We start from the raw sequence: 26,306 nt of genomic DNA, 5'->3' as shown, positions 1-26,306 counted from the left end.
CAATACAGGCACACCTCAAGAAACAAGATAAAAGTCAACTAAATAACCTAACCCTACATCTAAAGCAACGAGAAAAGGAAGAAATGAAGAACCCCAGGGTCAGTAGAAGGAAAGAAATCGTAAAAATTAGGGCAGAGATAAATGCAAAAGAAACAAAAGAGACCATAGCAAAAATCAACAAAGCCAAAAGCTGGTTCTTTGAGAAGGTAAATAAAATTGACAAACCACTAGGCAGACTCATCAAGAAACAAAGGGAGAAGAACCAAATCAATAAAATTAGAAATGAAAATGGAGAGATCACAACCGACAACACAGAAATACAAAGGATTATTAGAGAATACTGTCAGCAATTATATGGCAATAAAATGAATAACTTGGAAGAAATGGACAAATTCCTAGAAAAATACACCTTGCCAAAAGTGAACCAGGAAGAAATAGAAAATCTGAACAGACCCATCACAAGCGCGGAACTAGAGGAAGTAATCAGAAATCTTCCAGCAAACAAAAGCCCAGGTCCAGACGGCTTCACAGCTGAATTCTACCAAAAATTTAGTGAAGAGCTAACACCTATTCTACTCAAACTCTTCCAGAAAATTGCTGAGGAAGGGAAACTTCCAAACTCATTCTATTAGGCCACCATCATCCTAATCCCAAAACCTGGTAAAGATCCCACAAAAAAAGAAAACTACAGGCCAATATCACTGATGAACATATATGAAAAAATCCTTAACAAAATTCTAGCAATCAGAATCCAACAACACATTAAGAAGGTCATACATCATGACCAAGTGGGCTTTATCCCAGGAATGCAAGGATTCTTCAATATCCGCAAATCAATCAACGTAATACATCACATTAACAAACTGAAAAATAAAAATCATATGATTATCTCAATAGATGCAGAGAAAGCCTTTGACAAAATACAACATCCAGTTATGATAAAAACCCTCCAGAAAGTGGGAATAGAAGGGACATATCTCAACATAATAAAAGCTATATATGACAAACCCACAGCAAACATTATCTTCAATGGTGAAAAACTGAGAACATTTCCCCTGAAGTCAGGAACAAGACAAGGGTGCCCACTCTCACCACTACTATTCAACATAGTTCTGGAAGTTTTGGCTACAGCAATCAGAGCAGAAAAAGACATAAAAGGAATACAAATTGGAAAAGAAGAAGTAAAACTTTCACTATTCGCTGATGACATGATCCTCTACACAGAAAACCCTAAAGACTCTACCAGAAAACTACTAGAGCTAATCAATGAATACAGTAAAGTTGCAGGATATAAAATCAACACACAGAAATCCCTTGCATTCCTATTCACATTCCTATAATGAGAAAATAGAAAGAGAAATTAAGGAAACGATTCCATTCACTGTTGCAATGAAAAGAATTAAATACTTAGGAATATATCTACCTAAGGAAACAAAAGACTTGTACATAGAAAACTATAAAACACTAGTGAAAGTAATCAAAGAGGACACTAATAGATGGAGAAATATACCATGTTCGTGGATTGGAAGAATAAATATTGTGAAAATGAGTATACTACCCAAAGTAATTTATACATTCAATGCAATCCCTATCAAGCTACCAACGATATTTTTCACAGAACTAGAACAAAGAATCTCACAATTTGTATGGAAATACAAAAAACCTCGAATAGCCAAAACAATCTTGAAGAAGAAGAATGGAACTGGGGGAATTAACCTGCCGGACTTCAGCCTCTACTACAAAGCCACAGTCATCAAGACAGTATGGTACTGGCATAAAGACAGAAATATAGATCAATGGAACAAAATAGAAAGCCCAGAGATAAATCCACGCACCTATGGACACCTTATCTTCGACAAAGGAGGCAAGAATATAAAATGGAGAAAAGACAGTCTCTTTAACAAGTGGTGCTGGGAAAACTGGTCAGCCACTTGGAAAAGAATGAAACTAGAACACTTCCTAACACCATACATCAAAATAAACTCAAAATGGATTAGAGAGCTAAATGTAAGACCAGAAACTATAAAACTCCTAGAGGAGAACGTAGGCAAAACACTCTCTGACATAAATCACAGCAGGATCCTCCAAGACCCACCTCCCAGAATATTGGAAATAAAAGCAAAAATAAACAAATGGGACCTAATTAAAACCAAAAGCTTCTGCACAGCAAAGGAAACTCTAAGCAAGGTGAAAAGACAGCCTTCAGAATGGGAGAAAATAATAGCAAATGAAGCAACTGATAAAGGATTAATCTCCAAAATATACAAGCAGCTCCTGCAGCTCAATTCCAGAAAAATAAGTGACCCAATCCAAAAATGGGCCAAAGAACTAAACAGACATTTCTCCAAAGAAGACATAAAGATGGCTAACAAACACATGAAAAAATGCTCAACATCCCTCATAATCAGAGAAATGCAAATCAAAACCACAATGAGATACCATTTCACACCAGTCAGAATGGCTGCTATCCAAAAGTCTACTTGCAATAAATGCTGGAGAGGGTGTGGAGAAAAGGGAACAGTGTACCTCTTACACTGTTGGTGGGAATGCAAACTAGTACAGCCACTATGGAGAACAGTGTGGAGATTCCTCAAAAAACTGGAAATAGAACTGCCATATGATCCGTCAATCACACTCCTGGGCATACACACCGAGGAAACCAGAATTGAAAGAGACACATGTACTCCAATGTTCATTGCAGCACTGTTTATAATAGCCAGGACATGGAAGCAACCTAGATGTCCATCTGCAGATGAATGGATAAGAAAGCTTTGGTACATATACACAATGGAGTATTTTTCAGCCATCAAATAGAGTGCATTTGAATCAGTTTTAATGAGGTGGATGAAATTGGAGCCAATTATACAGAGTGAAGTAAGCCAGAAAGAAAAACATCAATACAGTATACTAACGCATATATATGGAATTTAGAAAGATGGTAACCTTAACCCTGTATACGAGACTGCAAAAGAGACATAGGTATATAGAGTGGTCTTTGGGACTCTGTGGGAGAGGGTGAAGGTGGGATGACTGGGGAGAACAGCAATGTAGCATGTATATTATCATATGTGAAGTGAATCACCAGTCCAGTTTCGACGCATGATACAGGATGCTTGGGGCTGGTACACGGGGATGACCTGGAGGGGGGATATGGGGAAGAGGGAGGTGGGAGGGGGGTTCAGGAGGGGGAACACATGTCCACCCGGGGCGGATTCGTGTCAATGTATGGCAAAACCAACCAATATATTAATGTAAGGTAATATGCCTCCAATAAAATAAATTAAATAAAAATATAGCATTACTAAACATTGCATAAGGATGTAACTTGTTGAATTGGCAATAGTTTTTGAACCTCTTGTTTAAAAATGCCACAAAATTCTGCTTCAGTAATAAGCATCGATATGTAAAATTAAAAGATATCTGGGTTTTTTTTTTTTGAGTGAATAGTTGTAAAATAAATCTGAAAAATTATAAAAATTGTGAACAGATTTAGGGTTTTAAATCTCTTTTCTTTTAAATCTCTTTTCCCTCTTGTTCTCCTAATCCAGGGTGGTAACTGCTTCTGGAGTTGTTTATCTTGAGTCTCCCTAGGCTTCCTCTATAGCCTGCTAGCTTTGAAACATCTGTGTAACCGACTCCTATTTTAGATCCCTTATATTAATAAAGACATAAGGTTTTAAAATATATAATATGTACATTCCAAAGATGAAACCTCTGTTGGTTGAAGGAAAATATGTGTAAATATATTAAATGAGATGAGAGATTTTTGAGAAGATTTTGCAATGTCTAAACAATTTGTTGTTAATTAAAATATTTTCATACATTTACCAGTATTTGACTGCTGTGTGAATGGTGGACAATACACTAATCATAGGATTGGTTTGAATATTTTAAGGTGGAGTATTAGAACAGGAAGGATAATTTGAATTGTCTCAAAAAAAATCTTGACTCTATAGTATAAATTATGTTTTTACACTTTTGTAGCACTTGGATTTTTGATGACCTTTTACTGACTGATTTTAAGTGGTTTTATAGGCACACCTTGTGCTTTGAATTGGCCTGCCAGAAGCACATAAAACTCAAACATTCTCCTGTGGTTTCCAGTCTTGTGTTGCCCATAATAAAAACCATCAGTTGTATGACTTTTATGACCTCTAATATATAGAAAACAAAATTGTGTGTTTAATATCATTATTTTTTTCTTTTTAGATTATCTGCAATGGTGAAATGAAGTAATTCAAGATGAGCAAGTTAAAAGTGATACCAGAGAAAAGGTATTGTAATTTAAAATACCAGTATGTATAAATTATAGACATAATACGTGAAGTGATTGTATGAAACTTTTTACTTTAAAATATATTTGTTTAAATGCAACATCATATATTTATGTTATTTTGTTACTGTTTATTACTGTTTAAGTTTTCATTTAAAGCAGGAGTCAGAAAACTTGACACATGGGCTGAATCTGACGTACTGCTTGTTTTTGTGTGGCCTGAGTGGTTTTTACATTTCTAAATGGTTGGGAATAAAAATAAAAATGTGATCATATGAAGTTCAAATTTCAGTGTACATAAATAGAATTTTACTAGAACATAACATTTTGTATATTGTATGGCTACTGAATTTTTTCCCTTACATAAGACTTGATCAAAGCACGTCTGTTTTCATAGAAAATTTATTATATATTTTCTATCTTTAAAGGCTTCTATGGATGCTCTTTTTAGTTTATTTTTTTGCCCCCTTTAGATTTTTTTCTCAACTATGAAGTATCTATTAAACACGTTTATGTACCTAACTCAGTGCTGAATCTGGGAGAGTAGAAAAGAAGCATAACACTTAATGCAGTGCTTTGCAGAAAATGAGTGTTGAGCACATTCTAAAGAAGTAAAATGAGCCCTATTCTCTTTCTCCATGAGGCTTATAACCTGATGAGAACATCTGAACAAATGCAGTATAGTGGTTTAATCAGTATATAGTGAAGTGTTAAAATTTGAGATCCATAGAGTTTTATCTTTCTAGCTTTCTTGTTCAAGTGTCTGTTCTGCAAGAGTTCTGCCTTATCCAGAGCTCTGATCTATTGACTCATCATCACTTCCTCTCTTGTGAAGTGAAAGTCGCTCAGTCGTGTCCAATTCTTTGCAACATGGAATTCTCCAGGCCAGAATACTCAGGTTGGTAGATGTTCCCTTCTCCAAGGGATCTTCGCAACCCAGGAATCGAACCAGGATCTCCTGCATTGCAGGTGGATTCTTTGCCAACTGAGCTATCAGGGAAGTCCCTCTCTTACCCAGTGTAGGATCCATTGTTCATCATTCCAAGCTTGCAAATACCTGAAATGTTTTTACCTCACTTTGTATTCTTTCATCACACATACCTGACAAAGTCTTTTTCCTGGATAGACCTTTACTGAGTGCTGAATGATATTGGAGGATGAATTAACTTAGAAGATATTACTAAAATGATTATTGATATTCAGCCTGAACTGAGACCAGCAGTCTTAACTACTCTGGTTCTAATTTTTGGAATTACTGTTTTATACTTTTCAAACATTTGAAATTGTCAGATGGATATATACATACTCTCAGCAGTTGATCTAATCTTATAATATCTTAGAGATAATACAGTTTATTGTCCTCATATTTCTTGCACAAAATTTGCTTGCTCCCCTTTATTTGATTCTATCCTTTTCTTACCCTCCTGTTGTTTTCTGGTACAAAGGATATGTCTGTTTTCTTGGTCTTTTAATCATTAGTATTTTTCTCTATTGACTCTTTAATTCCTCCATTCCATATCATTTAAACCAGTCTGGGCTTTCCCATATTTAGACTGCACTGTTCTGTTACTGGGCTTCCCTGGTAGCTTAAGCACAGTACAGTACAGTTCTGTTACTACTCAATTTATCTGATTTCCTCAAAAGCCAAAAATTTTAAAAATAGCCTTTAAATGCAATCTACATATCATTTCACAGTCTCCAATCACTCTTGTTTAGTTCCTGCCTTATCTACTACACCAACAGTACGTGTTAAGGTCAACCTATGAATTTTTAAACAGATTTATTGAGATATAATCATCTTATAGCAAGCTAAACATAGTTTGATAAGTTTGGCTTATGTATAATGGTTAAATCATTATCTCAATGAAAATAATGAACATATTGATCATGCTCATTAACTGCCTAGAAATGGAATGGCTGAAGCTTATGGTAGGTCTATGTTTCTTTTTAGGAAACTTAACAATGATCTGTTTTACAAAGACATAAATACCATCTTATAGTCTCTCCAACAGTGTATGAAAGGTTTAGTTCTTCTGTAATCTCACCAACACTTGTTATGGTCATTCTTTTTAAATTCTTACGATCATTCTTTTAAAATTGTAGCCATTCTAGTAGGGGTATATTGATATAGCATTGTGATTTTAATTTGCATTTCCCTAATGGCTGATGATGTTGAACATCAATTCATGAGTTATTTGGTACATTATCTTTTAGCATATCTTATTTGGTGATGTCTCTTTCCAAATCTTCCAATTTTTGAAATGTGTTTTAATAATTGAGTTTTAGGTTTTTTTTTTTTTTTAATGTTATAGATTCAAGTTGTTTATCAACTTGAATTGTTGATTGTTAACTGCTGGACCACCAAGGAAGTTCCTATGTAGTATCTTCTAAGATCAGAAGTTTTAAATTTAGGTGATTTTCATTTGTTTATTTGTTCTTTTATGGGTTATGCTTTTAGAGTTATATCTAAGAAATATTTGCATAACACATATTATCAATATTTTCTCTTATGTTTCTTCCAGTTTTTTATTGTTTTAAATTTTACATTTAGGTCTGTGCTCCTATTTGCGTTAATTTTTATATGGTGTGAGGTGTGGATAGAACATTTGTATTGGCATATGAATATCTGATTGTTCAGCACCATTTTTAGAAAGACTATCCTTTCTCCACTGAGTTTCCTTTGTACCTTTATCAAAAGACAGTTATTTGTATAAGTGTAGATCTGTTATATTCAGTTTTGTTCTGTTGATCAGGATGTCTAGCTTAGTGCCTGTGCCTTACTGCATTTAATTATTATATAAGAAGTAGTTAGAGAAATAGTTATTGTTCTCTTCCAGTTAGAAGAATATCATTTTCTAAACTTACATACTTAACTATTTAACTATTTTTACAAAGGAATGATAGTGAAATTTCCATTTTTCATTCTTCTTTGCTCAACGAAAAAGAAAAATAAAGTTTTTTGTTCAGTATTTGGAAACAATAAAAACGTGATTAAAGCAAAAGTAGTAAAAATAAATAAAAATTAAAGAGTTAGAAATGAGGAACAACCATTTCTGAAAGATAATGTGCATATTTTGGAAATAATACCATATTGTTTGAAATTAAATCTTATTTACTAAGAGTACTGATTAAGTTTAAAACTTTGGTATATTTTAATGAATTTTTTGCTGTCAGATGTTTATAGCTTATTTATGAAGACATGCTTGTTACCTGTATGCAATTTACATTTTATTATGAGAAGGTAATAAAATTTATTTGCAATGTGAAGATTGTTTCTTTAGCCCTTGCACTTGCTTGGGAAATTATTTGTTGCAGGACAATATGTATATATTGTATATGTATATACATAAATCTCAGTGTATACCATTGAGATTTTTGTAACATATAAAAAATTTATGTTTTTAGGAAAATAGCTGTAAGACTGTGTGTAAACTCAAAGAATCAAATGCAGTAGGAGACCATTACAGTGAAACAGATATTTGTGATATTGTCTTTAAAATATACATTGGAAAGTTAACTTGATATACTCCTCGTTGGTCATATTTTCAATTCCATAATGTTCTCACTATCAAGTAATTATCAGTTTTAAATGTAACCTCCTGAGGTTCTTTTTGGTCTCATTTTGATTCACCTAAAAATAGGGCAAGGGAGGGAAGATAAATTTTTATCTGAGTCTTTTTATTTAACAGTTTTCTGCTTTGGTGTGTAGCTCAAATTGTTCATTGTATAGCTGTATAGTTTTTTTGTTTGTTTTTTCTCCTTTACGCTCGGATTTGCCAAAGTCTAAAAACCATTGACTCAGTGGTGAAGAATCTGCCTGCCAAGAAGGAGACACAGATTCAGTCCCTGGGTCAGGAAGATCCCCTGGAAAAGGAAATGGCAACTCTATCCAGTATTCTTGCCTGGGAAATCCTGTGGACAGAAGAGCCTGGTGGGCTACAGTCCATGGGGTCACAAAGAGTCCTATGAAACCAAAACAAAAAATCATTCAATAGGTAGAACTGCCCTCTGGTGTTCACCCTACAGTTCTCTCAACATTAGTGTCAACAGTCTTACATTTTTAGAGCTGAATTGGAGGTGACTTGGAATATTTTGTTCAGTTTTTATTCTGTCAGTGAGAAAAGTAAAAAATAGGGAAATCAGCTTGCTTGCTTTGTTCTTAATTTCCATTTGTTTGCCCTCCTTCAAAAAATTCATGCATATATCTGTAATTTGTAAGAGCATGATTCTTAGAATCACTTAATTGCAAGCTATTTTATTTTGGTAGTGGTGTAATTTAATTTAAAAATTTAAGAGTTAACTGAAAAAAAGCTCTCACTTTGGAATGGAACAGAAGATGTGTTATGATCAGTGTGTTTTGTATGTTTTTGGGTATTTTTCATAGTAGATGTTTTATTATCTACTGAAAAATGCTAACAGATGACCTTAAAGAGAAATATTATTGGAGAAAACAAACAAAAAACCCCCTAATTATTAAATTTCAGAATTCTGATTTCCATAATGCAAATTTCCCTTACATCTAAGTTACAGAATTGTTTAAAGATGTATTTGCTCTCTAGTGTTCAGATTGGTCTTAATACCATTTCTTACCAAAAAAACCCAGGGCTTTTTGGATAAAGAGTTGATTCTAGATCAGAGCACAAAACGTACAAGAGAAGCTTGGAACAAGAGTTCTCAAACTTTGGCTAAGAACCCCCCTTGTGCTCTTAAATTAATGGAGGCTCCAAAAAGCTTTTGTTGATGTAGGTTACTTGATCTATTGATATTTACCATATTGTATATATAGTATTGATGTTGCATTTTTATTATGATATATCAATATGATTATATGTAATATAGTAATACTACTATGCTGCTGCTGCTGCTAAGTCACTTCAGTCGTGTCCGACTCTGTGTGACCCCATAGACGGAAGCCCACCAGGCTCCCCCGTCCCTGGGATTCTCCAGGCAAGAACACTGGAGAAATTATTTCATTTAAAAATAATAATAATCCCATTACATTATAACATTATTATTATCGTATGTAATAATATTTTTACTAAAATAAGTTGTCAAAATAGTTAGAAGGTGGTATTTAAAATACTTTTTCAATTTTTTTAATTTTAATTTTTTGGTCATGCTACACAGCATGTGGTATCTTAGTTTCCCTACCAGGGATTGAATCCATGTCCCCAGCTTGGAATCCTGGTGTCTTTAACTACTGGACTGCCAGGAAAATCCAGAAGGTGGAATGTTTTATTAAGTAAAAATGAGTATACTACCCAAAGTAATTTATACATTCAATGAAATTTTTTGCACGTTTCTTTAATGTCTGGCTTAACAGAAGACAGCTGGATTCTCTTGTCTGCTTCTGAGTTCAGTGTGTCATATATATCAGTATACATATTATATGTGTTGTTGTGCTCAGTCATGTCCGACTCTGCGACCCCATGGACTGCAGCGTGCCAGGCTTCCCTGTCCTTCACTGTCTTCCGGAGTTTGCTCAAACTCATATACATTGAGTCAGTGGTCAATGGACATCCTCTGCCGCCCTCTTCTCCTTTTGCCTTTGTCTTTCCCAGCATCAGGGTCTTTTCCAGTGATTTGGCTCTTCATATCAGGTGGCCAAAGTGTTGAAGCTTCAGCTTCAGCATCAGTCTTTCCAATGACTATTCAGGGTTGATTTCCTTTAGGATTAATTGATTTGATCTCCTTGCAGTTCAAGGGACTCTCAAGAGCCTTCTCCAGCACCATAATTTGAAGGCATCAATTCTTCAGTGCACAGCCTTCTTTATGGTCCAACTTTCACGTCAGTACATGAGAAACTTTGACTATAGGCACCTTTGTTGGCAAAGTGATGTCTTTGCTATTTAATACGCTATCTAGTTTTGTCATAAATTTCCTTCCACGGAGCAAGCATCTTTTAATTTCATGGCTGCAGTCACCATCTGCAGTGATTTTGGAACCCAATAAAATCTGTCACCACTTCTACTTTTTCCCCTTCTATTTGCCATGAACCCTTGTACTGCAAGGAGATCCGGCCAGTCCATTCTGAAGGAGATTTATCCTGTGTGTTCATTGGAAGGACTGATGCTAAAGCTGAAACTCCAATACTTTGGCTACCTTATGCAAAGAGTTGACTCACTGGAAAAGACTCTGATGCTGGGAAGGATTGGGGGCGGGAGGAGAAGGGGACGACAGAGAATGAGATGGCTGGATGGCATCACCGACTCGATGGAGGTGAGTTTGAGTGAACTCCGGGAGTTGGTGATGGACAGGGAGGCCTGGAGTGCTGTGATTCGTGGGGTCGCAAAGAGTTGGACACGACTGAGCGACTGAACTGAACTGAACTGAATGGAACTGGATGCCATGATCTTAGTTTTTTGAATACTGAGTTTCAAGCCAGCTTTTTCACTCTCCTCTTTCACTCTCGTCAGGACACTCTTCAGTTCCTCTTCACTTTCTGCCATTAGAATGGTATCATCTGCACATCTGAGATTGTTGATATTTCTCCCAGTAGTCTTCATTTAAACTTGTGGTTCATCAAGCCTGGCATTTTGCATGATGTACTCTGCATATAAATTATGCAGATATATGAATATTGACACACTTTATTACACAGTTTCTAAAAATTATATTTATTAATATCACCACTGATTTTATGATGAAATTTTTTAAGTAGGGGATGCTGTCAAGGTCATGATAGTAGATCTTTGTTTTCCAAATAATGATAATATATGGAGAGAAGTGGATGGATTTGAGATGTTTAGAGATGGAGCTGATAATGAGTTGAGTGGGGAAGAGAGTCTGGATTTTTGTCTTGAGCAACTGATGGTTTATGTGAGTTTGGGAAAGTTACAATCAAAGAGGAATAGGTTGAGGCTGGAGTTAAATGTAGGAGCTGGGCAGCGTATTGATTTTGCAGCTGTGGGGTTGCATGAGGTTGCTTGGGGCAGTAGAGTAGGGAGAGTGAGGAGAAGAGGGCTGAGTATAGAGCTCTGGGGGGTCTTAGCTTCTAGAGATTTGTGGGAGGAGGAGCCATGAGAGGAGATCTAGAAGAAATGGCCATAGGATGAAGATCAGGTGTGTGTGGAGCCATTAAAGCCCAAAGAGGAAAATGTAGGCAAGAGGAGCTGACTTGGACAGCGGTGAGTATAAAAGAAAAGCTGTGACTGCAGGAGGTTTTGGGGAGACCTCACAGTGTTAGAAACTAAACTTTGAAAAAGTGAGCAGTATGTGGGAGGGCAAGTACAGACATCTTCAAGGAGTAGCTGAGAAGTGGGGTGCTAATTAGTGGGACTCCTAGATCGTGTTGTGTGCCAATGGGTATGATGCAGTTGCACGGGAAGGCTAAATGATGAATCAGAGGAACATTAACTGAAAGAGCAAATACACTAGAAATGCAAGACGGGCCGGGTTAGGCTTACAAGTGGAGGAATTGTTCTTTGCGTCTCAACATACCAGCTAAAGAAAGCCTTTTAAAAGCAAGTCAGATCACATCACTCTTCTCAAAAACTTCCCATCTCATTTAGTTGAAAAAAGTCAGCATCTTTACAGTGGCCTACGAGGCTCTGAATGGTGGTGCTGTCTTCTGCATCACCCCCAACTCTAAGTCTGCTGCTGTTCTTAATTGAACACAGCAGGCATGGTCCTGCCTTGGTGATTTGATAATTGTGACAGCTCTTTCTGAGGGTATCTGCACCGCTCATTATCTTACTCCTTTCAGGCCTTTCCCTAAATGATGCCCTCTCAAGGTTTTTCCTGACTAGCTCTCCAGAATTGCAGCCATCTACCTCCTTGCCCCTTTTATCCCCACAACCTGCTTTTCTCCAAAGTGCTTCCCACCACCTTGAGTCAGACACAACTGAGCGACTGAACTGAACTGAACCTCTTTGCCCCTTTTATCCCCACAACCTGCTTTTCTCCAAAGTGCTTCCCACCACCTTAATAGTATTTATATAGTTTTTTATGTATTTACTTTGTCTCATTAGAATGTTCACTCTGAGGGGCAGTAATTTTTGTTTGTTTTATTTACTGTTGACAAATCTAGAATGGTACTGTCAAATGGAACAAATGTATACATGTATAATGAATGAGAATAAGGAAGAGAGAATGTGGGAAGAGAATCAGAGAGGTTTAAGGTGCTGGTTGTATGAAGATAAGTGTTTTCTTCTTTGACTTTATAATAGTTGTGAAGCAGGGTGCTAACTGAAAAATGGAGTTGGGTAGAAGGGATGGTTAGAGTCTGAGAGAGCATAGAATGTGTAAAAAGTCTGCTTGGGGCGGGGGAGCTGGAAAGGTGAACTTTCAGGATGTGATGGAAGGTTGCTTGGCAGGGTTGAATGCACCTTCGTGTTTTTTTGAAATAGAATGTTTCTCACTTAAATCAACTGAATGTTTGCAATATTAAGCTCTAAAACAGAGTAAGGATATGTGACATGTGTAAATGCTTAATGTTTTTAGAAGGGTAGAATTTTGATTTGTTTTTAACAACTGATCTTCATAGTATTGAATTTACAATTGATGTAGAATGTGCCCTAATTTAAAGTAATATTCTTTTTAGCCTTACCAATAACTCTAGAATTGTGGCACTCCTGGCTCAGCTGGAGAAGATCAATACTGAATCTACAGAATCAGATACTGCCAGATATGTCACATCAAAAATTCTTCATCTGGCTCAGAGTCAAGGTAAGCTTTCATCTCTTGTTTCTGAAATGCTTTCTTAACTGCTTAAAAGTCGATGCTAAAAATGAGAAATATATGATTTTATGTAAAATTTGAACTTTCTATATAGATTCAAGAAATTGAAAACTAAATAACTATGGAAGAAATTGTTTTTCAAAGTGTTGTTTCTAAAAATGATTATGATTTCACTTATATATGATTGCCCTCCTTCCCCCATTTTTCAGGCAGCACCTAATTCCAGTACTACTTGTAGAATGTTGACAAAAAGATGTTGGGTATTATATTAGTTATTAGTATTGTCCCTGCTTTGAAACGCAAGCACTGTCATTCAGTGATTGGGTGACCTTAGGAAAGTTTTGAACCTGTGGGACTTAGTTGCACTGACTCTGAAATAGAGATAAGAAATATCATGTAATTAGCATGAAATTTATATGAGAAGTGTGTAAAAATGAGGTTAAAAGTGTTCAATAAATGATATCTGTAATTAAGCATAATTTATCCAATTTATAAAGCTAGTACTCCTGTTGTTGTGTCTGACTCTTCACAACCCCATGGACTGTAGTCTGCCAGGCTCCTCTGTCCATGGGACTTCCCAGGCAAGAATTTTGGAGTGGGTTGCTATTCCCTTCTCCAGGGATTGAACCTACATCTGCTTGGCAGGTAGATTTTTCACCACTGAGCCATAGGGTTTCAAACCTTGACAGAGTACAAGAGAAGAAAAGTATTAACTTTGCACTGCTGCTGCTGCTGCTGCTGCTAAGTCACTTCAGTCGTATCCGACTCTGTGTGACCCCATAGACGGCAATCCACCAGGCTCCCCCGTCCCTGGGATTCTCCAGGCAAGAACACTGGAGTGGGTTGCCATTTCCTTCTCCAATGTGTGAAAGTGAAAAGTGAAAGTGAAGTCGCTCAGTCGTGTCTGACTCGTAGCGACCCCATGGACTGCAGCCTACCAGGCTCCTCCATCCATGGGATTTTCTATGCAAGAGTACTGGAGTGGCTAAGGAACATTAATTTGAAAAATCCCAAATAAAACATTAGTAAATTAAGTCTAAGTATAATATGAGTAAATATATCACTATAACATTATTTGGACAGGTCCAATAAAACTCATGCAATTATCTCAATAGGAGCTAAAAAAAATTTAAGATTTTTAAGATTTTCTTAAATTTTTTTAAATTTAAGAAATTTAGGATTCCAAAATCTGTGCTTGATTTAAAAAGGAAAAAAAACTTTGATTTTTCTTTTTCTAAGTAAGTGTAAATCAACAGCTGCTTTAATATTTGACAGTGACACATTGAAAACATTCTATTAAGACCCATACAATTCACAATTATTTTAGTTTATTGGTTTTTTATTATTTCATTATTCTAGAGGTATCGGTCATTGAAGTAAGATGTTCAGCAAGCATTTACTGTATTTAGGAAGCTGGTATTTATTAACTTATCTTCATGGTCATAGGCCCTTATTTTATTTTGATAACTTATTCCTATATAGCCAATTTAAGGAATATTTGACAGCATCTCCAAACCTAGGAGTGATCTCTGCATTTGTTTCTAGAAAAATCTTTTAATTCAGAAATTTGCTGTACTGGATTCTAGCCTTTGTAAATATTGTGCTTATCAACTAAGGTAAATGTGTAAGGATAGTCACTGTATTACTGCAAAGATAAATATACCCAGTATATTCACTGTCTTCTCATATGAAATAACTCCTTAAAACAAAACAAAGCACCTCAGCAAAAACCAAGAGAAGACAAATTTTTTTAAACTTATAGATACTACTTACGTTTAACTGTTTTCATGACTATAGATTCTTCCCATCACATTCTAGAAGCCCCTACTCCAACACCATTGCTAAAAATTCACCTAGCCATACAACTACCATACATTGTCCTTTTCTTCACCCTGCCACCCACCAATGGGGGAGCCAGCCCTTGAATACTGTCTGAGGTTATGTAATCCAATGACTCTGTTTATAGTTGACACAGTATAAGTTAGTAGTGAAAGACTGTCCTGTCATCTATCCATTTTAGAGAGAATGATTAGGAATTTATGGTTCAAAGAAGAAGAAATACAAATAGCGAATAAACATATATTAGAAGTCAGGAATTACTAATGAAAACAATGAAGTTATTTCTCATTAGTTACTTTGACAGAAATAAGAGAATGACAATATCCAGTACTGTTGAAGGCATGTTGTAGGTGGTGTAATTATTATTATAAGCTTTGGAGAAAAGAATCTGGCAATGTTATTAAGATTTTAAAGTGCACCTGCTATTTTATTTAACACTTCACTCTCAGAAACCTGAGTGAAATAAAATTCATATTATAAAAAGACTATTTGAAGATGTTTCAGTGTGTATGTAAAATCAGAGTTCAAGAAACCACCTGAAATATCCAACAGTGAGAAAATGGTTGAATTACTTTTTGATATAGCCAAACTGTGGAACTGTATAACTACATTATACAACTATTATCAGTAATTAATTATTTATGATATATGATATGGCTCATATGTGGAAGTACAGAGAGTCCTCAGAGATGCTGCATGTTTGATTTCATACTACTGCAATAAAATAAACATTGCAATAGGGTAGGTCAAGTGAAGTTTTTGGTTCCTAGTGCATATAAAAATTGTGTTTACACTGTGCTTTAGTCTATGAAGTGTGCAATAACATATGTGTGAAAAATGTGCATACCTTAATTAGAAATACTTTATTGCTAAAAAACGTAAGCCCTGAGTGAGTCATAACCTTTTTGCTCTTGGAGTGTCTTGCCTCTATATTTATAATAGGCTGCTGATTGATCAAGGTAGTAGTTGTTGAAGGTTGGTGTGGCTGTAGCAGTTACTTAAAATAAGACAGTGAAATTAGCTACACACACTCTTTCACACTTTTTCACTGCTGCATGCAGTGCTGTTTGATAGCATTTTACCCCCAGCAGAACTTCTTTTAAAATTGGATTTTATCTCAATCTGCTGCTCCTTTATCAACTAAGTTTTCCTAATATTCTAAATCCTTTGTTGCTACTTCAGTCTTCACTAGGAATAGATTACATCTCAAGAAACCACTTTCTTGGCTTATCTGTAAGAACAGCTCCTCATCTGTTAACATTTTATCATGAGAATGCAGCAATTCTGCAGGTCATATCTTCAGGATCCACTTTTAATTCTAGTTCTCTTGCTATTTCTACCACATCTACAGTTACTTCCTTCTCTGAAGTCTTGAACCCCTCAAAGTCATCCATGAAAGTTGAAATCAACTTCTTCCAAACTTCTGTGTATATTGATGTTTTGACCTCTTCTAATGAATCACAAATGTTCTTAATGGCATCTAGAATAGTGAACTCTTTCTAGAAGGTTTTTAATTGACTTTGCCTAGATCCATCAGAGGAATCACTACCTATGACAGCTACAGCCTTATGAAATGTACTTCTTAAATAGGAAGACTTGAAAGGCAAAATTATTCCTTGATCCATGGATTGCAGAGTGGATGTTGTGTTAGCAGGCATGAAAACAACACTAATCTTGTATATCTTCATCAGACCTCTAGAGTGAGAAGCTACACTGTCAATGAGCAGTCCCATTTTAAAAAAAATCTTTTCTTTTTCTTTGAGTAGTAAGTCTCAACAGTGGGTTTTAAAATAGTAAACCTTATTGGAGACCATGTACTATCATCCAGGGATCATACAGTATAGGCAGAGTAGACTGAGCTTAATTCTTAAGGGCCCTAGGGTTTTTGGAATTGTAAATGAGCATTGGTTTCATCTTCAAGTCACAAGATGGCATTAGTTTCTAGTAAGAGAAGCTTTAAAGTCAGGCATTGACTTTTCATCTCTAGGTATGAAAGCCCTGGATAGCTTCTTCCTCCTATGTAAGTATATTTTGTCTATGTTGAAAGTCAGTTGTTTCATGTAGCCAACTCACTGCAGCTGCTACATCAGCACTTGCTGCTTTACTTTGCATTTTTATATTATGGAGGCCACTTCTTTCATTAAGCCTCTGCTAGCTTTAAACATTTCTTCTACAGGAAAAAGTATTACATGCAAATGGAAATCAAAAGAAAGCTGGGGTAGCAATATTTGTATCAGACAAAATAAATCAGATAAATAAATAAAAAATAAATCAGACAAAGTAGACTTTAAAGACAGAAAAGGACTTAACATGATGATCAAGGGGTCAATTCAATTGTAAATAAATATCCACCTAATGTAGGAGTACCTATATACGTGCATCTAATATTAAAGGTATAAAGGGAGAATAGGCACAAAGGGAGAACTGGACAGTAATACAATAGTAGTAGGGGGCTTTAACACTCCACCCCACTTACATCAATGGACATATCATCCAGACAGAAAATCAGCAAGGAAACACTGGCCTTAAATGACACATTAAGCCAAATAAACTATATATATATAAAACATTCCCTCTGAAAGCAGCAACATACACATTCTTTTCAAGTGCATATGAAACATTTTCCAGGATAGATTGCATGCTAGACCACAAAATAAGCCTGGGGAAATTTAAGAAAATTGAAGTCATATCAAGTGCTTTTCTAACCACAAAACTATAATATTGGAAAGCAACTATAAGGAAAAAACTGCAAAGCACAAATATGTGGAAGCTAAACAAATGTTACTAAACAAGAAATGGATCATTGAAGAAATCAAAGAAAATCATAAAATACCTGGAAACAAGTAAAATGAAAGTAATAATCTGAAATCCATAGGATGCAGTAAAAGCAGTTCTCACAGGCAAGTTTATAGCGATACAAGCTGACCTCAGAAAACAAAAATCTCAAATAAACAACCTAACGTTACACCTAAGGGAAGTAGGGGGGAAAAAAGAACAAAAAAACCCCCAGAGTTAGTAGAAGGAAAGGAATCATAAAGATCAGAGCAGAAATAAATGATATAGAGACGGAAAAAAAAATAGAAAAGTCAGTGAAACTGAGCTGGTTTTTTGAAAAGATAAAATTAATAAGCCTATAGCCAGATACATAAAAAAAAGAGGGTGCTCAAAATGATAAAATCAGAAATGAAAAAGACATTATAGCTGATACCACAGAAATACAAATGATCACAAGAGACTACTATGAACAACCATATATCAATAAAATGGACAGTGTAGGAAATATAGGCACATTTTGAGAAATGTACAGTGTCACCAACCATCAGGGAAATGCAAATAAAAACCCCAATAGGATATCACCTCACACCTGTCAGAATGGCTGTCAATAAAAGGAACACAAATAACAAGTGTTGGTGAGGAAGTGGAGGAAAAAACCCTTGTACACTGTTGGTAGGAATGTAAATTGGTACAACCACTGTGGAAAACAGTATGGAGGTTTCTCAAAAAACTAACGATAGAACTACCATTTGATCCAGATATTCCACTCCTGAATATATTCCAAAAAAACCCCAAATACTAATTTTAGAAGATATATATTTACACCCCAGTATCCATATCAGCATTATTTACAGTTGCCAATATATGGAAGTAACTTAACTATCAACAGATAAATGGATGAGAAGATATGATACACACACACACACACGTGCAAAATGGAGTACTGTTCCGCCATAAAAAGAACAAGATTTGCCATTTGCAGCAACATGGCTGGACTTGGTGGCATTATTCTAAGAGAAAGAAGTCTGACAGAGAAAGACAAGTACTGTATGATATCACTTAAATGTGGAGTCTAGAAAGTATAACAAATGGGAATATAACAAAGAAGAAAATACACAGATATGGAGAATAAACTAGTAGTTATTAGTGGGGAGGGAGGTGCAGTATAGTGGTGAGGAATGAGAGGTACAAAGTATTTGATATAAGCTAGGCTACAAGGATATATTGTACATATGAGGAGTATAATCAGTTTTATTTTAACTCTACATAGAGTGTAATCTTTAAAATTTGTGTAAAATATATATAAATACATTTAAAGTTTATCTCTTTTCCTAAATATTGGCCTCTAAGCTCCCTTTCCCTCTTTTTTAATTAAAGGAAAAGAATTGTGGAGAAATTTAGAAATCTTTAAATAATAGAAATAATTCATAGTGATTTTTTTCTATTTATTGTGATGAAAGGGATTATCTGAGTCATGAATTGTTCTTCCTTAGTCTTATTTCTGTGTGCTTCAAATTAAAAAAAAGCTTTTTTTATTGAGGTACAGTTGATAGTGTGTGTTTTTTTTTTAATTGAAGTCAGAATTTAAAAATAGTATTAATTTAATTAAACCACTTCAAAATGGTGGTAGGCTTCTGTTTTCATAAATTTTGATTAAATGTTTTCTGGTTTTTGTCATAAAGATAATAAAGAGGCTTGCCATTATTGTTCCTACTTCACCTCTGGTTCTGGTACCTGTCTTATTATATTGATCTTAAAATTTTAGATGTATTGACAGGGATTCACTTAGTCCATGATAGAAGCTGTGATGAAATGCAGGGACGGTCTTGTAAACTGAAATCCAGAAGTGCACACAGAGTAGAGCTAGCAACATCAGTGGGAGGAACACTTAAGAACCAATTTAGAGTGTTTACTGGGTCAGTGGAGACATTGATTATATGTTTTATACATTATCTAACCTTAGTATATGTTAAGTATATAATAAAACTTTATGCAGTGTTTTTTTTCTTTCATGTGTTAGAAGAAAGCTTTATTTTCCCCTACTTTTCAGAAAAAACAAGGAGAGAAATGACAGCCAAAGGTTCTACAGGAATGGAGGTTCTGCTGTCAACATTAGAGGTTGGTCACTGATATGCTTTAATTATGTAGCTGTTAATACCAACTAGTACTGAGGGAAAAAAAAAATTGAAGTACAGAATTTTTATCCTAGTGGAAGAGCCAGTGAATGGGAGTTTGTTTTATTTTTTAGATTATTCACAATGGGGATATAAGCATTCTGATATATATTAGGTAAATCTCTAACTTTATTTCCCTATGGTTGTAACGATAACCCTATTTTAAATCTTAACATTAAAAATAAAACACTAATTGGAAATAAACCTTTAGCTTAAATGATTGAAATTGGAAATTCTCACTTATTGTGTTAGTTGCTATATATTCATGATTAAGTGTACTTCATACATTGGTTGCATAACTGTTGATGTTAATTCTGTGCTAGTATAAAAGTTTGTGGTGGATCAGCAGGACATTCTCAGAATCATGATTTTAAATTTAATTCAGTGCAATGTTAACAATAAGGATTAAGTACATTGTATACCTTAAACAATGTTATATGTCAAATTATATCTCATTAGAACTGGGGGGAAAGATCAGGGAGTGAGTTCATGTGTTGTTGTCGAGTCCCTCAGTCATGTCTGACTCTTTGTGACCCCATGGACTGCAGCACATCAGGCTTCCCTGTCCTTCACTATCTCCCAGAATTTGCTCAAACTCATGTCCATCAAGTCAATGATGCCATCCAACTATCTCATCCTCTGTCGCCCCTTCTCCTCCTGACCTGTCCTTCCCAGCATCAGTGTCTTTTCCAGTGAGTTGGCCCTTCACATCAGGTGGCCAAAGTGTGTGTGTGTTGCATCTGTGTTTTGAATGCACCACAACATATGGCCTACAGGGTCTTATTTCCCTGACTAGGGATTGAACCTGTGCCCTTGGCAGTGAAAGCACAGAGTCCTAACCACTGGACCACCATGGAATTCCTGTTTTTTTGTTTCTTTTTTAAGTTAAAGTGTAGTTAATTTACAATATTATATTTTTTATAGTTTCATATGTACAGTATCAGTTCAGTTCAGTTCAGTCGCTCAGTCGTGTCTGACTCTTTGCAACCCCATGAATCACAGCACTCCAGGCCTCCCTGTCCATCACCAACTCCCAGAGTTCACTCAAACTCACCTCCATCAAGTCGATGATGCCATCCAGCCATCTCATTCTCTGTTGTCCCCTTCTCCTCCCACCCCCAATCCCTCCTAGCATCAGACTCTTTTCCAGGGAGTCAACTCGTCGCATGAGATGGCCAAAGTATTGGAGTTTCAGCTTTAGCATAGTGATTCAATATTTTTGCAGTTTATACTCCATTACAATTATTATAATTATTATTATAAATTCCCTGTGCTGTACAATATATTCTTGTTGCCTGTATTTTTTACATAATAGTTTGTAAGTGTTAATTCCATACTCCTAACATGTCATTTTTCCCATTGGTAACCACTAGTTTGTTTTCTGTATCTGTGAGACTGTTTGAATTTTGCTTTATCCATTTGTTTGTATTATTTTTTAGAGTCCACATATAAGTGATAGCATATAATATTTGCCTTTCTCTCTGATTTATTTCATTAAGCATAAAATTCTCTAGATTCATCTACATTACTGCAAATGGTAGAATTTCATTATTTTTTTTATGACTGAGTAATATTGTTTGGCTGTTGGTGGATACTTGGGTTGCTTCCATAGCTTGGCTATTATAAATAGTACTGCTGTGAACATTGAGGTTCATATTATCTCTTCAAATAAATGTTTTTGTTGCTTTTATTTTTTTGGATGTATATACTCAGAAGTCAATTGCTGGATCATACAGTTGTTCTGTTTTTAGTTTCGAGAAACATTCATACTATTTTCCACAGTAGCTGTACCAATATACATTCCTACCAGCAGTGTACAAAGGTTTTTTTCTTCCACATCCTTTGCAACATTTTTTTGTGTGTGTTCTTTTGATGATAGCCATTCTGACAGGTGTGAGGTGAAACCTCGTTGTTTTGATTCGCATTTCTATAATAATTGTCCATGCATGTGTGTGTGTGCGAAGTCACTTCAGTCGTGTCTGACTCTTTGCAACACAATTGACTGTACGCCGCCAGGTTACTTTGTCCATGGGATTCTCCACACAAGAATACTGGAGTGGCCAGACATGAACAAACAGAAAAAAGCTTGGGTAACAATACATATATCAGACCAAAAAACCCTTGTAAAAAAAGGGGTAAAACAGAAGACAAAGAAGGACATTATATAATAATAATAGGATCAATACAAAAAGAGGATATTAAATTCATTAACATATATGCATTCAGTATACAGCACCTAAAAATATAAAGCAAATACTAACAGACATGAAAGGAGAAGTAGACAATAATGCTTAACAGTAGGGGACTTTAACACCCCACTGACTAGACCCTTCAGGTATGACCTAAATCAAATCCCTTACAATTATACAGTGGAAGTGAGAAATAGATTCAGGGGATTAGATCTGATAGAGTGCCTGATGAACTATGGACAGAGGTTCATGACATTGTACAGGAGACAGGGATCAAGACCATCCCCAAGAAAAAGAAATGCAAAAAGGCAAAATGGCTGTCTGAGGAGGCCTTACAAATAGCTGAGAAAAGAAGAGAAGCGAAGAGCAAAGGAGAAAAGGAAAGATATACCCATTTGAATGCAGAGTTCCAAAGAATAGCAAGGAGAGGTAAGAAAGCTTTCCTCAGCGATCAATGCAAAGAAATAGAGGAAAACAATAGAATGGGAAAGACTAGAGATCTCTTCAAGAAAATTAGAGATACCAAGGGAACATTTCATGCAAAGATGGGCTCAGTAAAGGACAGAAATGGTAGGGACCTAACAGAAGCAGAAGATATTAAGAAGAGGAGGCAAGAATACATGAACTGTACAAAAAAGATCTTCATGACCCAGATAATCACGATGATATGATCACTCACTTAATAATGCAAAGTCAAGTGGGCCTTAGGAAGCATCACTACGAACAAAGCTAGTGGAGGTGATGGAATTCCAGTTGAGCTATTTCAAATCCTGAAATATGATGCTGTGAAAGTGCTGCACTCAATATTCCAGTAAATTTGGAAAACTCAGCAGTGGCCACAGGACTGGAAAAGGTCAGTTTGCATTCCAATCCCAGAGAAAGGCAATGCCAAAGAATGCTCAAACTACTGCACAGTTACACTCCTCTCACATACTAGTAAAGTAATGCTCAAAATTCGCCATGCCAGGCCTCAAAAGTACATGAACCTTGAACTTCCACATGTTCCAGCTGGTTTTAGAAAAGGCAGAGGAACCAGAGATCAAATTGCCAACATCAATTGGATTATCGAAAATGCAAGGGAGTTCAAGAAAAACATCGACTTCTGCTTTATTGACTATACCAAAGCCTTTGACTTTGTGGATCACAATAAACTGTGGAAAATTCTTCAAGAGATGGGAATACCAGACCACCTGACCTGCCTCTTGAGAAATCTGTATGCAGGTCAGGAAGCAACAGTTAGAACTGGACATGAAGCAACAGACTGGTTCCAAATAGGGAAAAGAGTACGTCAAGGCTGTATATTGTCACCCTGCTTGTTTAACTTATATGCAGAGTACATCATGAGACATGCTGGGCTGGAGGAAGCACAAGCTGGAATCAAGATTGTGGGGAGAAATATCAATAACCTCAGATATGCAGATGACACCACCCTTATGGCGGAAATTGAAGAAGAACTAAAGAGCCTCCTGATGAAAGTGAAAGAGGAGAGTGAGAAAGTTGGTCCAAAACTCAACATTCCGAAAACTAAGATCATGGCTTCCGGTCCCATCACTTCATGGCAAATAGATGGGGAAACAGTGACAGACTTTATTTTTTGGGGCTCCAAAATCACTACAGATGGTAACTGCAATCATGAAACTAAAAGATGCTTACTCCTTGGAAGGAAAGTTATGACCAACTTCAACAGTATATTAAAAAGCAAAGACTTAGCCAACAAAGGGCTATCTGTTCAGTTCAGTACAGTCGCTCAGTCGTGTCTGACTCTTTGCAACCCCATGAACCGTAGCACACCATGCCTCCCTGTCTGTCCCCAACTACTGGAGTTCACCCAAAGTCGGTCCATTGAGTCAGTGATGCCATCCAAACATCTCATCCTCTGTTGTCCCCTTCTCCTCCTGCCTTCAGTCTTTCCCAGCATCAGGATCTTTTCCAGTGAGTCAGCTCTTCGCATCAGGTGGCCAAAGTATTGGAGTTTCAGCTTCAACATTAGTCCTTCCAATGAACACTCAGGACTGATTTCCTTTAGGATTGACTGGTTTGATCTCCTTGCAGTCCAAGGGACTCTCAAGAGTCTTCTCCAGCACCACAGTTCAAAAGCATCAATTCTTCGGCACTCAGCTTTCTTTATAGTCCAACTCTCACACCCATGCATGACTACTGGAAAAACCATAGCCTTGACTAGACGGACCTTTGTTGGTAAAGTAATGTCTCTGCTTTTTAATAAGATGTCTAGGTTGGTCATAGCTTTTCTTCCAAGGAGTAAATGTTTCTTAATTTCATGGCTGCAGTCACCATCTGCAGAGTTTGGAGCCCCCCAAAAATAAAGTCAGCCACTGTTTCCACTGTTTCCCCATCTATTTGCCATGATGTGATGGGACAGGATGCCATGATCTTAGTTTTCTGAATGTTGAGCTTTAAGCTTTAAGCCAACTTTTCACTCTCCTGTTTCACTTTCACTGAGAGACTCTTTAGTTCTTCTTCACTTTCTGCCATAAGGGTGGTGTCATCTGCATATCTGAGGTTACTGATATGTCTCCTGGAAATCTTGATTCCGGCTTATGCTTTCCCAGCACAGCATTTCTCATGATGTAAGTTAAATAAACAGGGTGAAAATATACAGCCTTGACGTACTCCTTTCCCTATCTGGAATGAGTCTGTTGTTTCATGTCTAATTCTAACTGTTTTTTCGTGACCTGCATACAAGGTTCTCACGAGGCAGGTCAGGTGGTCTGGTATTCCCATCTCTTGAAGAATTTTCCACAGTTTATTGTGATCCACACAGTCAAAGGCTTTGGCATAGTCAATAAAAAGCAGAGACTTTACTTGGCCAACAAAGGGCTATCTGTTCAAAGCTATAGTTTTTCCAGTAGTCATGTATTGATGTGAAAATTGGACTATAAAGAAAGCTGAGTGCAGAAGAATTGATGCTTTTGAACTGTGGTGTTGGAGAAGACTCTTGAGAGTCCCTTGGACTGCAAGGAGATCAAACCAGTCAATCCTAAAGGAAATCAGTCCTGAGTGTTCATTGGAAGGACTGATGTTGAAGCTGAAACTCCAATACTTTGGCCACCTGATGCAAAGAGCTGACTCTGATGATGGGAAAGATTGAAGGTGGGAGGAGAAGGGGACAACAGAGGATGAGATGGTTAGATGGCATCACTGACTCAATGGAAATGTGTTTGAGTAAACTCTGGGATTTGGTAATGGACTGGGAGGCCTGGCGTGCTGCAATCCATGGGGTCCAAAGATTCGGACACAACTGATTGACTGAAGTGAAAAGTACATTACATCCTCAAACAGCAGAATACATAATCTTTTCATGTGCACATGGAAACGTCTCCAGAACAGATCACATGTTAGGCCACACAGCAAGTCTCAAAAAATTAAAAGGCACATGAAAATATGTGCAATAAGGATACTGATAGCTTATGGTGAGCGGTGTTGGATTTGTGATCTCTGAAGAAGATCTGGCTTCGGGATCAGGGACCCGGCTTGATCACTCAAGAGCTTTTGTGTAGCAGGGTTTTATTAAAGTATGAAAAGGGACAGAGAAAGCTTCTGACGTAGACATCAGAAGGGGGACAGAGAGTGCCCCCCTGGCTAGTCTTTAGTGAGGGAATTATATACTTTTTATTTAGCTATTACAATAAACCAAAGAATGTCTCAAGGTTGTAAAAATTTTACCAGATCCACTCCCACAATTTACATTTTAGGATAACAGGATTAGAATTTAACAATAGAAAGATCCTACCAGACCCACTCCCATAATATACTTTCTAAGAACAGAATTAGGTTTTCAAGAAGGAAAACTTCCCTGGTGGCTCAGATGGTAAAATATCTGCCTACAATGCGGGAGACCTGGGTTCGATCCCTGGGTTGGGAAGATCCCCTGGAGAAGGAAATGACAGCCCACTCCAGTATTCTTGCCTGGAAAATCCCATGGATGGAGGAGCCTGGTAGGCTACACTCCACCGGGTTACAGAGTTGGACAGGACTTCACTTTCACTTTCAAGAAGGAGAAATTGTCCTAACAGCAGGATACATTGTTGTTATATAATCCTTAGTACAGAGTTTGAACTGAGTTGTTTGTTGTGTAATCATCAGTCCTGGGCTTAAAGAAAGAAAAAAAAAAGTTTTATGTGACTAAGACTAAGGAATGTAGAAAAAAAAAGTCCTTTCCTCCTCCTTGAGAATTCCAGACCTCTTTCTCCTCGGGGACCCCCCAACTTCTTATCAACCTGCCTAGGAATTGACTCTCTTATTGGAGTTGACTCTTTCAATACCTTATTGTGTTAAAATGGGGTGTTAAAGTCCCCTACTCTTAAGTATTATTGTCAATTTCTTCTTTTGTGTCTGTTAATATTTGCTTTATATTTT

General features: G+C 36.4%; 1 protein-coding gene across 3 annotated transcripts in view; it reads left to right on the top strand.

Moving 5' to 3' along the window:
* AGTPBP1 (ATP/GTP binding carboxypeptidase 1) overlaps positions 1 to 26,306 on the top strand; it is a 205,281-nt gene that overhangs the window by 32,296 nt on the left and 146,679 nt on the right. For 2 of the 3 annotated variants that reach the window (XM_088838077.1, XM_088838076.1), the window contains exons 2-4: positions 4,210 to 4,274; positions 12,816 to 12,940; positions 19,617 to 19,684. In XM_088838077.1, the coding sequence (XP_088694203.1) occupies positions 4,243 to 4,274; positions 12,816 to 12,940; positions 19,617 to 19,684 (225 nt within the window). In that variant the 5' untranslated portion in view covers positions 4,210 to 4,242. Of the gene's footprint in view, positions 1 to 4,209; positions 4,275 to 12,815; positions 12,941 to 19,616; positions 19,685 to 26,306 lie in introns of those variants that run through there. The other variant, XM_088838078.1, reaches the window with a different exon arrangement.

This window comes from Moschus berezovskii, chromosome 7 (assembly GCF_049115385.1).
Source record: "Moschus berezovskii isolate FMDL1 chromosome 7, NW_MosBer_1.0, whole genome shotgun sequence".
Taxonomy (NCBI): domain Eukaryota; kingdom Metazoa; phylum Chordata; class Mammalia; order Artiodactyla; family Moschidae; genus Moschus; species Moschus berezovskii.
The sequence above is the reverse complement of the archived record's forward strand: the minus strand, read 5'-3'. Positions and strand labels throughout refer to the sequence as shown.